The sequence below is a fragment of the Chaetomium globosum genome, genomic scaffold (genome assembly GCF_000143365.1).
Source record: "Chaetomium globosum CBS 148.51 scaffold_4 genomic scaffold, whole genome shotgun sequence".
Taxonomy (NCBI): Eukaryota; Fungi; Ascomycota; class Sordariomycetes; order Sordariales; family Chaetomiaceae; genus Chaetomium; species Chaetomium globosum.
The window spans coordinates 4650793-4662745 of record NT_165979.1 but is presented as its reverse complement, the minus strand read 5'-3'; the positions used below and the strand labels follow the sequence as shown (position 1 = coordinate 4662745).

The following is an 11953-nucleotide window of genomic DNA, read 5'->3' as shown; positions in this document are numbered from 1 at the left end:
TTCTCCCGCTCCTGGCAATTTTCCTGTCCCTCCCCGGAGGACAATCCGGGTCAGAGTTGAATACGGGAGAGACGAAGCGCCAATATCTGTCCGTCGGCCAACAACTCCATCTACTTGAGCCGTCTTCTTACACTTAACTATAGCTACTAATCGTTTCTATTCTGCCACTCACGTTACGTCTCTACACTCACGTCCTCGCTACTTAGAGATCAATTAGACTCTGAGGGAACCTCCCCCGCCACAACATCTAACGCCTGCAGTTGCCTGGTAGCGTGATCGGACAACTTCAACCCCATAGCTCGTGATGGTGTCTCGCGGTAGATCCTGCTGCGGTCGAAGGGCCGCTTAAACATCAGCCCGCCGAGTGTCTTCACCCGCGAGACGGCCACGTAGGAGAGGCCAGAAGCAAACTCTGGCGCAGAGATATCGCAGACGACCTTGTCCAGGGTGATGCCCTGTGACTTGTGGACGGTGATCGCATAGCTGACCCACAGCGGGAACTGCTTTCTCGAACATGAGTTGGCGCCGACCATGAAGTCCTGCCGCACTCGGAGGATGGGAACAACCAGCTTCTCTCCACTGCGGAGCGGCTCCCCGTTCGGCATCGTGAAGGCGGGGCCGTCGTAGTCGTCGAAGGGCACCATGATGACCTCGGGCGGGTCTCGCAGCACGTCAGCACCTTCTTTCCAGGATATCTCGTAGACTGTGCCTTGCGCACCGTTGACGAGCCCGACGTCCGCCCACAAGTTCCGCGTTAGCATCACCCTGCAACCAACACACAAGGGCAAGCGCTTGGCCAAGTTGCCGGCATTTGAGGATTCAACCTTCTCCGCACCAACACCCTCGTGCTTTGCTTCGACCTGAATGGCGGGGCTGTCTAGGCCAAGCATGTGTTGGTGGTTGTACTCGACGACCTGGGCCTTGGTGGAATAGATGCGAAGCGCATCGGCAAAGCTGTCAACCTCCTCGGGAGAGAGCTTGACAGAACACCTTGAAGAAAGGAGTCCCAGGAGGATACCGACACATCAGCCATTCCCAGTTCTTCCAAGGCCCGCCGAAACGGGGCCTGGTCTTCGCCTTGCTGCCGCTGTATTGTGGTCAAAAACACCGGCTTGTCGAACGAGAGGTACGCATTACGCCCAACGATTCGATGTCCTTCAGATCGTCGCTTGTCGAATACAGCGGCCTGTTCAGGACAGAGGGGAGCTGGAAGAAGTCCCCGATCAGGACGACGCCGAGGCCGCCGAAGAACTCGTCGCGATTCTCCAGGAACACCTCCCGTAGGCGCTGGTCAATCCACGCGAGGGTCTTGAGGCCGAGCATGCTCCTCTCGGCGATCACGAGGCAGTGGATACCCCTGAACCGCCGCTGCAAGGCGTTCAGGGTCGTCAAGGTCTCGGAGAGCGAGCGGTAATTGCCGTCGACGGGGAGCCGCAGCAGGGAATGCAAAGTCTGTCCCCCGATCTGGTTGCTCGCCACGCCCGTCGGAGCTGCTCTAACGATGGGGGAGGGTCGGCCATAGGAAGCCGCCTTGGCCTGAAGGTGAGAAGATATCACCTTCACCATATACGACTTGCCAGTCCCACCTTCTCCATCGATCTGCAGCCGGAGGGGCGGAGGCCGACGGTTCTCGTTCTTCGCCCTGAAGTGGCGCATGATCGTGTCGTATACCTGACGCTGCTGCGTGTCCAGCGTATCACGGGCTGCGAGAGGCATATCTTCCACGCGTCGTAATTGCCTGGAGTCTCTCCGCAAAGCTGCGCCTAGTAGCTCCCAGTAATGAACTCCTCGTGATAATAGCGGCCTACGTGTCGCGCCCAGTCGTAGTTGACATCCAGGTCTCGGCGGCCAAGCAAGTCGGCCCGTTCATCGGGAAGCTCAATGTCGGGGACCAACCGCGCCATCTCCTGCCAGTCCTCGAGGGTAATCTCCCCGGCGTCCCCCCCTGGCTCAAACTCCTCCTCATCCGGAGACGGATCAGGCTCGTCAACAGTGCCATAGTGGTCGTCCAGGTGGTCATGATGCTCGAGGCAGTAACGATAGGCAGATGAATAGTTGTCGAACTTTCGACCATCAACCTGGGACAGATCATCTGTCTGGCGGTGGGGATGACTGAGCAGTAGCTTGACACGGCAGAATTCGGAGTACTGCCGATGGGAGCGGACCGGCTTGTACCGGGGGTAATCATACAACACCCTAGGCATCGCAGGAGGCCGCCAAATCGCCCATTTGTCCGCATTTCGTGCCTTGAAGTTCCAGTTTTGTAGGAACTCGAAGTAGGAGACATCCTCCATATGATCGGGCCGTCGGAGATACTTCTCGTAGACTGTCCGAGACTCTTCAATATCGCCATCCGCCGTGATGTCAATTGCACGAGCGTGTCTCTCGCGGGGCCTACAGTCAACGCTCTGCACCAGGAAGCAAGCGAGGCAAAGAAGCCCGATCAGATGTGGAGCTTGGAAAGATGGGCTATGGCTGCGGAGCTTTTTGCCGCCAGAACCACCGAGGCTGCCGGAATTTAAGGACTCTTCCGGACAGGTAACGGCCGAAACGCACGACCAGAAGGCCAGCGCGCTGGCCGAGATGTTCTTCCCGGACCCACCGGCCAACCTGACGGACGTGGAAGACCAAGCCTTTTTGGGCAGCTGGAACCCGGCCTTCGACGTCGTACAGGCAGTGACGCCGACCGAGATCACGGAAGCGATAGGAAGAGCAAGCCCCTGGAAGGCGCCAGGCGAGGATTTGCTCCCGATGGGCCTTCTGAAGGCGTGCGGAGCACCGTTAGCTGAAGTGCTGGCCCATCTGGCGACAAGGTGCCTGGAGCTAGGATGGTTCCTGAACCGTTTCAAGAGGGCGAAGACTGTAGTACTACCGAAACCAGGAAAGGCTCCGCCGGTGTATCAGACCCCGGGGGGATACAGGCCCATTGCTCTGCTGCCAACCCTGGAGAAGGTAATAGAGTCAGTGGTCGCCAGGAAGGTCACTCAAGCTGCACAAGTCAACGGCCTCCTACCAGATGAACAAATGGGGAAAAGGGCACACCGCTCCACAGAGCTGGCTGTCCGGCTAGTAGTAGCCCAGGTCCAGGAGGCGTGGAGACAGAAGGGTGCGGCATCCCTATTGCAACTGGATATCTCAGGAGCCTTTGACACGGTCAACCGTACCCGACTGCTAGCAACTTTGCGAGAGATGGGCTACCCGAGGTGGCTGGTCCTCTGGACGAGAGATTGGGTTGACTGGTCGAGAGGCCACCCTTATTTTCGACGGCAAGACGGCGGCACCGACGGCAATTCGGGCAGGGGTCCCCCAAGGGTCACCCCTTTCCCCTGTTCTCTTCATCCTCTATATTTCCTCAATATACAAGCAACTAAAAGACGAGCACCCTCACTTGGCTATAACAGGAGTTTGCGGATGACACCCAACCTCCTGGTATTTGGTCGAAACCTGAGGCCAATGTCCGGCAACTAGAGGCCGGTGTAGGAAACGTGTATGCGATGAGCGGACAGCCGGGGGATCAAGTTCGCCCCGGAAAAGAGCGAACTCATCCATTTCAACAAACAGTGGACCGAACAGGTAAACCTTGCCAACCCAGGAGGAGGCACTAGCCCCGTTAAACCAGAAGGGTCTGCCAGATTCCTGGGAGTCTGGTTGGGCTGGAAACTCAACTGGAAGGCTCACCTGGTGGCAGTGGAGAAGAAGCTGAGGACCCAGAGCTATGCCCTGTCGAGGATCGTGGCAAAGACGTGGGGAATTGGGCTAGCCAAAGCGCGAGAAGTGTACACAAAGTGCATCCGGTCGGCGCTGGCCTATGGCGCATCATCGTTTCACATCCCCACGGATGTGGGAGGCGAGCCAGTAAAGAAAGGCATCACTAAGGCCCTCGGGAAACCCCAGAACAAGAGCTTGCGGATTGTGGCGGGAGCCTTTAAGTCTACCCCCATCCGGTAACCTCGAGACGGAGAACATGGGTGCCGCCGTTGGACCTATATCTCAACAAACGGCTTGCGGACTTTGAGACCAGACTCCAGCGAACCGACCTAGACGACGGTCAAGGCGGCAAGAAGACCGCAGGGAGCGTTATTCTTACCGCCTGTCAAAGGATACAGCAGAGACTACGTTCGAAGAGCGGTAACAGGGGCCGACCGCGAACTGTGGAACTGCGGGAGCCCACGGCGGTGGAGAAAGCCGCGAGAACGATCGCGCGCTGGACGGGGGGAACCGTAGATACGAACAAGGTAGTAGAAGAGGCCTGGAGGGCGAGGTGGTTAAAGGAACGGGACGGCAGAGCGATCACCAGACCGGCGGACGACTTTGACCATCAGCAGGAGACGCTTTTCCGGAACGAAACCCTAAGGAGGCACGACGGTCTCAGCAAGGCAAAGAGCTCACTGCTGATTCAAATCCGGACGGGAGCAATAGGCTTACGGGACTTCTTGTTTACACGGGGAGTCCCGAAGGTTCTGACTCCTGCCTGCGAGTGTGGCGAGGGACGAGAGCCTGCCGAACACCTGGTAGTGTGGTGTTTGGCCCCACCGTTGACTCGAAGATGGGAGAGAACTGGAATTCGGACACGACGGGACTTTTACTCTGTTCTACACGGCATCAATCCCACGACTGCACGGCTTGCGAGGAGAGTCCTCGACTGGCTGATGGACTCGTGGAAGCTGCCGATGTACAACTTAGCCAGGAGGCTCGAGCTGGAAGCGGCGGCCTGAAGCGCCCCCGTTCGGAGGCCAGGAGGCCTCGTCTCTTTGTATAGGTACGCAGACTCACCAGAACGCATCGTTCCTTGATTGTTGGTATGGGTTTTTTCACCCGGCCCGGGAAGGCACGGTTTTTCTGTACACAAAAATAGCAGAGGGTCCGGCACGCCCTAGGGCACAGCGGAGTATAAATAATAATAATAATAAATGAGTTGGATCGGCCCCAAAATTACGAATTGATGGCGGTGTGGTGTTTGACATTCAACGAGGTGCCAAAGAACCCTTACCACTCCCCTTCGGCACCAGGCAACCCCCATTACTCCCAGCGAGGAACCAGAGAATATAAGCCGTGGGAAATGTGTTTATTTGATCCATTTGTGTATAGGCTGCGGTGACGACGAAACTGGGTACATGTCCAGCATGCGACCCTGTCCATCCCATCAACCCAGATCAAATACAACACCAAAGAGTGAACGCCCAACACGCCATAGCTTTTACCAAAGCACACCTAGGCTTCACTTATGCCCCAACCAATACTGAGAGTTCCAGACCCTCGTTCTCCTAACCGGAATACCTACTTCCTGTTCAGAACCTCCTGTTCGATCTGCTTGATACGAGAAGTCTGGAGGTACTTGGAAATCTCGTTCTTGATCTCCTGGGGTAAAGTAGACCCCATTTTTCTAAAATACGATCGCCGTTAGCATGTGGGTGCACCAGTAGCATACGTTTTGTATCAGCCGCTAAACTCACCCATTCGCAACAGACTCCTGCGCAAGGAGCCATCGTTTCAACTCGGTCTCATAGGTAGCAGGCCATCCCGTTAGTTCGGATTCGAGCTTTCGGATCTTGGTCGCCTGCCGGTCCCTTTCAACTTGAGGGGCATCTAAGGGTTACGAGGTGAGCTAAGACACTTCACTTCGTTGCAACAATGTGAGAGGCCTACTCTTCTTTGTCATATTATCGAGCTCCTTTTTAGTTTTTTCAATGTTCTGCTTCGTCTTGGTTCTTCTCTCGACAATCTTTGCCATTGCCCCAACGAGGACCGTCGCATTGGGGGGGTTGACTTGTCCCTTGGGCATGTTGGGCGAACGTTGATGTATATCGGGTATGACTGGTGAGATGGTTGTTTCGATTTGTGAGTATAAATGTGCGTTTAAAGCTGTGCAAATATGTGTGTTTGATGAGATTCCATGGTAGGTAGAATAGATGTCGGCTCAGGGTTATATAGGTAGGTAGGTAGCTCATTAGGTAGATACCTGTTTAGGAGCTGTGGCCCTTGGGTCACCCCGCAACTAGGTTTACATTTCAGCCTACTTACTCCATTTCAAACTCATTGTGGCCAGCCTGAAACTGACAATCACTGGCAATCTGGTGTATTCGGAGCCTAAGGCGGGCCGGACCCACCCTCAGCAGAGCACAAGGCAGAGAGATGTGGCTAGGCAACCGATACGCAACGTGAAACAGTAGCCAGGCATCATGATGGGCAATACAATTAGATGGGTTCAGAATAAAAACCGAAGCCCCGTCTTGTCGTCGAGGCGAGTGGATTTCTTGGTCCTCGAAGGCCAACTTAACGTCTCGGCAGATAGGATGAAGGCAAAGTCGAAGGGACGGTGACTTTGTCTTTCTCAATGGCCTCCACCCACTTCAAGCACGTCATGCAGAACATTAAATGCAGAAGCTGAATGAGGGTTCTTTCTTTTGGCGCGTTCTTCGTCACTTGATGACGGGGACCCGGCATATTATTCAACTATGTTGCAAGTTCACAGCGCGTGAATTTGGCACTAGATTCCATACCAGGGTACTTTGGCGAACCACCGTGGTACCTAGGTACCTAGCTCAAATTAACGGCACTACACAGTATTGAGGCTTTCCGAAGACTTGACCACGGCCATGACCAACAGGAATTGGCACAAAAGGCAGAAGCGGGCTGATACGGAGCCAATAAGCGATTTGGTCGGTGGGTTTTCAATGACAATCAGATTTTTGGTGTACCTATTGTACCAGTCATTAACTGGTACCCACTCACAAGTTGGCGCATTCTGAAACAAGATGAAAGATCGAATCATGGCACCGTCAGCCCAAGCCAAGGCCGAGGTTGTGTGGTTCACAACTCGTCCTACCTACGTAGCTTGGACTTGGACTGTAGTCGGGATGAGATTGCGGCTATGAGCCTTGACACGTCCGATGTGTATGATGATACACCATGGCATCAATTTCGTTGGTAATTAAGCCCATATCATTTTATCAAGGCTGAGTTAGTCGAGTGCTGGGGCTTGGGAGCCTTGAACCCTAATACCTAGTCAACCTTGTTCAGGTCTAAATAGGTACATTTCAATATTCCTTCAACACTAGACATGATGGTCACATAGAGGCAAACGTGTTCTCCTGTAATCCTGTTCCATGCCGGGGCAAACAGCGCGTCGAGGCGGCCTTGATCCAAAAGCCGACTTTAATGAAGACTAAATATGCCCCCACGACAACCCAAGTCAGAGAGATGGCGACCATCCCAGCCGCAAGCCGCGCATTGGCAAGTTGACCTTGCAAAATGTTTGTCGGCATGGACCGCGGCATGGACCGCTCCATCAATGGCGTCGTCGTCGTCGGTCCGAGACCCTCCTCTGCCTGTGCTTGAGAACTGTGGTTTTGCGGTAACCCAGCCTGGGATCTTCCTTTCTGATGCCTAGCAATGGTTTCCACCATCCGCCAGGCAACTTTATTATTGATTCTCTCCCATGTTGCCTGCTCAGCCTGTGCTCGTGCATTTCTACCAAGTTGCTCCCGTAGGCCAGCGTCCTTGGTCAGAACCATGACGCGATCCACAAAGGCCGTCAAGTCAGCCGGCGGCGTCAGGTATCCCGTCTCTCCGTCTCGCACAATGTCGCTGGGGCCGCCCTCGTCCCGTGCCACGACGGGTACCCCGCTTGCCATGGACTCGAGAACCACGAGGCCGAAGGTTTCAGTGGTGGAGCAGTGCAAGAAAATGTCGGCCGATGCGTAGGCAGCAGCGAGCGCTTCGCCGACGCGGAACCCCGCAAAGATGACGGTCCCTCGGCCTGTTAATGACGGCCCGAAGGAATCCTTAATCTCGGCCTCGACCGCCGCGTTGCGGTTACCTCCGACAATGTACAGCTTAAACTTGAGGCCACGAGCATCCAACGCCCTCGCCGCATCGGCAAGGAATCCGAACCCCTTTTCCCCGGCTAGACGAGAAACGCAGATCAGGACGACCTCGCCGGCTGGTGCAATCTCCTCTCTTAATTTGTTGCTGCGTCGGGCCGGATGGAACAGCTCCGTGTCCACCCCACGCTGCAAGACCTCCAGCTTGTCGCTTTGTACGCGTTGCTCCTCTAGATAGCGTCGCACGAAGCGGCTGGGATAGAAGATGGTCTGGACGCTCTTGTGGTTGAAGAGAAAACTTTGCACCCTAGCAAATGCAAGAACAGCCAAGTTGCTGAGCGGCCAAGGGAAGAGGATGGCGCAGTAACCTGCGAGGTCGGTTTGAAAGTTGCAGATGATGGGGATTTGCTTTTGTGCTGGCTGCTGTCTGAGTTGAAGCATTACCTGGAACCCCAACGATGCAGGCGAGGCCAAGTAGATCAGGTCAGGCGCGGAACCAAAGGACTTTCTATAAAGGGTGGAGAGTCTGGCTGGATACACAATGGACAGCTCTGGATTAAACGGTAACGGATAGCCGTGGATCCTGATGACCTCAGGCCTCTGGCGCGAGGTTTGTGCGTCGACAAGTCCTTCTGGCACAAATGTTGATTCCGCGGTGTGAGGAGCAACCACAACGACGTTTGTGCCGTTCGTTCGGAGGTGGTTGACCAGCATCATGGTGGTCCTGGACACGCCGTTCACAGGACCAAAGGATTCGGTGCAGAGTAGGATCCGTTTACCCCGGAGAGCATCCGGAAATGTCGAGAACGGGGCAGCGTCCATGGTTACAGGTATGTACCATTAGTGCCGTACCATCAATAGCAGACAATCCGTGTTGAGAGTCAAAGAGCCGAGATGGTGAACATGGACTGTAAGCGTGGATGACGGGAGGAGAGCTTTTCCGTCTAACTAGCGGGAAAACAGGTCAATGGTACTGGGGATGCAGGGAATGATGCAAGGGGCCAGACAAAAGGTGAACCATTGCACATGGGCATTTTTGGGATGGCATCTTGGGAATTACCTAGGTGAGCCGGTCCAATGGCAAGCCATGTTGCATCCACATGGGCCCCGGGAGATGGGCCCTCTCCCGGGGCGAAAACTGGGGGAACGTGTGTTAACTGCTCGATGAGATGCACGGTTGAACCCTTGATCTGCGAGCAGCTTAGTCCCGAGGCAACCTAACAAATAAAGTAAGGTACCGTTAACCCGCGACTTGACGCGCGAATAAACAAGCGCCTTTTCGGCAACGTGCACGTCCATGACCATCAGTTGGATCTACCAGTTCGACTCGCTCCCACACATGATCTTCCCACCCCTGGGCGGAATTGGTTAGGCACATTCAAACTCGATGAAATGGGTCACTTCCTCACATGCTCTGGGCGCGGAGGGGCTCCCATGACCGGCTCAGCACTGAGCACGATGCCCGCAGGGTACCTAGGGATGCGATGCGGGAGATAAGGCGAACGGTTGCGGGCAAAAATCCTCTTTCCCGGCCGATCTCGGGATATGCGAGTCTGTCGCAAGCGACCAGGATAATCTTTTTATCACGGCTAAGGTGTATTAGTCCCTCTGGATCCCCTCCTGTCACGATTTCCTAGCCTCTCCCCTATCGCAACAGGTACACGCGCTCATCTGCCCATCCAGTTCATGGATGAGGCCGAACTACCGCAGTCATGATACCCCTGACGCCTGCGACGCCGGCCCCGTTCTCCGTGCTTGACGCCGAGGACATCACGACCCTAGACGATTCTACGGCGCCGACTACGCCTGACGGAAGCTCTTCGTTTAGCCCCAACCTCCGTCCTCAAGACGATGCTGGTTATCTCAACGTCAGTTCCCTGTCTGCGGCCATTGCAGCTGCAGCCCCGGCTGTCCGTAATATCTGTTGCATCGGGGCCGGCTTCGTTGGTGAGTTCCTTTCCCCGTGAACACGACCGGTCAAAAAGAGCGACTGACGATTTGAGATAGGCGGGCCGACTGCGGCAGTAATTGCGCTGCACAACCCCGATATTCGAGTCACCGTCGTAGACAAGGATGAGACCCGTATTCGGAGATGGAATTCAAGGCACCCCCCAATCTACGAGCCGGGCTTGAATGACATCTTGCGCGTTGTGCGAGACGGTTCGGTGGGGTGTGGGATCAACAACGAGCTTACCAAGCCCGGCGATCTAGATGCCTCTCGCCGCAAAACCGTTTCCTCTGAGAACTATGACGGAGGGCGCACGGGAGTGCCGATCAAGAGCGATACCCCCAGGCAGCCAAACCTAATATTCACGACCGACATGGCTCAGTGCGTGAGCGAAGCCGACGTGGTCCTCATCGCGGTCAATACTCCGACCAAGGGACGCGGAAACGGAGCAGGCTCCGCGACTAACATGGCCGCGTTTGAGGCCGTGACGGCTTTGGTCGCCAGGCACGCGAGCCCAGGGGCCATCATTGTCGAGAAGTCGACAGTCCCATGTCGGACAGCGAAACTCGTGCAAGATATGGTAAGGCCCTTTCTTACTTGGAATCTCCTCCCGGTCGTCGAGAGGACGATGAAGGTGAACCTGAAGAATTTCCATTCGTCTAACACCAAAGGCAGCTTGCGATGCACCGACCGGGAGTCCCATTTCAAGTTCTCAGCAACCCAGAGTTTCTCGCGGCCGGGACTGCCATTAAAGACCTCCTGTACGCCGATCGCATCCTCATCGGATCCAACAATACCACCGCCGGGAACCAAGCCGCCGCCGCCCTGGCGTCGGTTTACGCGAGTTGGATTCCTCCCGCGCGCATCATCACCACCAATCTCTTCAGCTCCGAATTGGCAAAACTAGTAGCGAACTCAATGCTCGCTCAGCGCATCAGCAGCATCAATTCTATCGCTGCCGTGTGCGACGCTACCGGGGCGGACATTGACGAGGTGGCTCGCGCGGTTGGAGCGGACCCTCGCATCGGCAGCAAGTTCCTCAAGGCCGGTATTGGCTTTGGCGGAAGCTGCTTGAAGAAGGATGTCCTGAGTTTGGTCTACCTGGCTGAAACTCTGGTACTCCCCGAGGTTGCGCGATACTGGTTGGCCGTGGTTGAGATGAACGAGTTCGCCAGAAATCGTCTCGTGGCGCGAGTGCTCCGGTGTTTGAATAACACCCTGACGGGCAAGAAGGTGACGGTGCTTGGCTTTGCCTTTAAGAAAGACACAAATGACACGCGCGAATCACCTGCGATGGATATCATTCGGGCGCTGGAAAAGGAGGGTCCGAAAGAGATCGCCGTCTACGATCCGCTCTGCACGTCAACGCTAATAGCCGAGCAGATCGGGCACTTCGCTGGGTCCGATGTGCTTCGAAGCCATGGTGGCCCAGTAACTGTTTACACGGACGCGTATGCGGCGTGTCATGGATCCGATGCTGTGCTCATCACAACCGAGTTCGACGAATTCAAGAATGGCCCCGCGGAGATGGACGGCGCAACTGGTGGAATCGAGGGCACGCCAAGTCAAGTCTTGACCGACGATGTCGACGACTACCTGAGGGGCCTTAACCCGATGCCACCTTGCGATGAGGATTGCCCCGAGTGCCAGACGGAAGACTCTGGTTTTGCAACGGCGAGCTCCGGAACTGAGAAGCATGACGGCCCCGTTCGGAAGGTCCGGCTCAACTGGACAAGAATCTACTACAACATGAAACGACCGCACTGGGTCCTAGACGGGAGAGGAATTCTTGATATCCTACGCATGGAGCAGATTGGATTCCGCGTTGAGAGTGTTGGCCGGCCAAGTGGTCTGATAAGGAAGTCCGCTGGGCCAGGGAACCATGGTTGGTCGTGAGCGCAATCTCGGTTTGCATAAGGTATTTTACATTAGGTTGGCGGTGTTAAGGTTCAGGGTGAGGCAACGCTTCTTTATTGTCTGGAATGGAGCTGTCTCGAGGGTGACAATTCACATCTTCAAACTATTGACCTTGCTTGATGTATCCGAATCCGTTATGTGCACCCGAGGTCCATACGTTTAGGTAGCGTTCCCTCCGGGATCACCCACTAACTGTCCACCGGAGCAGACCGACAGGGCCTTTTCCGTTCGGCGATCGAAAACGTCTAACGTTCTCCGTTTGTCA

The 11953-nt window shown here is 55.4% G+C and overlaps 5 protein-coding genes across 5 annotated transcripts; 2 read left to right on the top strand and 3 right to left on the bottom strand.

Annotated features, from left to right (window-relative positions):
- Window positions 1-209: 209 nt before the first annotated feature.
- On the bottom strand, window positions 210-2204 carry CHGG_05240 (uncharacterized protein; the record flags this gene model as incomplete). The annotated part of the gene is made up of 3 exons (XM_001224453.1): window positions 210-990; window positions 1109-1738; window positions 1897-2204. The coding sequence occupies 3 exons, from the start codon at window positions 2202-2204 to the stop codon at window positions 210-212; spliced, it is 1719 nt and encodes a 572-aa protein (XP_001224454.1).
- A 379-nt stretch (window positions 2205-2583) lies between these two features.
- Window positions 2584-4715, top strand: CHGG_05239 (uncharacterized protein; the record flags this gene model as incomplete). The annotated part of the gene is made up of 4 exons (XM_001224452.1): window positions 2584-3312; window positions 3402-3518; window positions 3574-3944; window positions 4022-4715. The coding sequence occupies 4 exons, from the start codon at window positions 2584-2586 to the stop codon at window positions 4713-4715; spliced, it is 1911 nt and encodes a 636-aa protein (XP_001224453.1).
- Window positions 4716-5277: 562 nt separating this feature from the next.
- Window positions 5278-5782, bottom strand: CHGG_05238 (uncharacterized protein; the record flags this gene model as incomplete). Its single annotated transcript, XM_001224451.1, has 3 exons — window positions 5278-5383; window positions 5454-5586; window positions 5647-5782. 3 exons carry the CDS (start codon window positions 5780-5782, stop codon window positions 5278-5280), a joined length of 375 nt encoding a protein of 124 aa, XP_001224452.1.
- Window positions 5783-7067: 1285 nt separating this feature from the next.
- On the bottom strand, window positions 7068-8645 carry CHGG_05237 (uncharacterized protein; the record flags this gene model as incomplete). Its single annotated transcript, XM_001224450.1, has 1 exon — window positions 7068-8645. One exon carries the CDS (start codon window positions 8643-8645, stop codon window positions 7068-7070), a length of 1578 nt encoding a protein of 525 aa, XP_001224451.1.
- Window positions 8646-9535: 890 nt separating this feature from the next.
- CHGG_05236 (uncharacterized protein) lies at window positions 9536-11667 on the top strand (the record flags this gene model as incomplete). Its single annotated transcript, XM_001224449.1, has 3 exons — window positions 9536-9770; window positions 9831-10351; window positions 10447-11667. 3 exons carry the CDS (start codon window positions 9536-9538, stop codon window positions 11665-11667), a joined length of 1977 nt encoding a protein of 658 aa, XP_001224450.1.
- Between the last annotated feature and the right edge of the window lie 286 nt (window positions 11668-11953).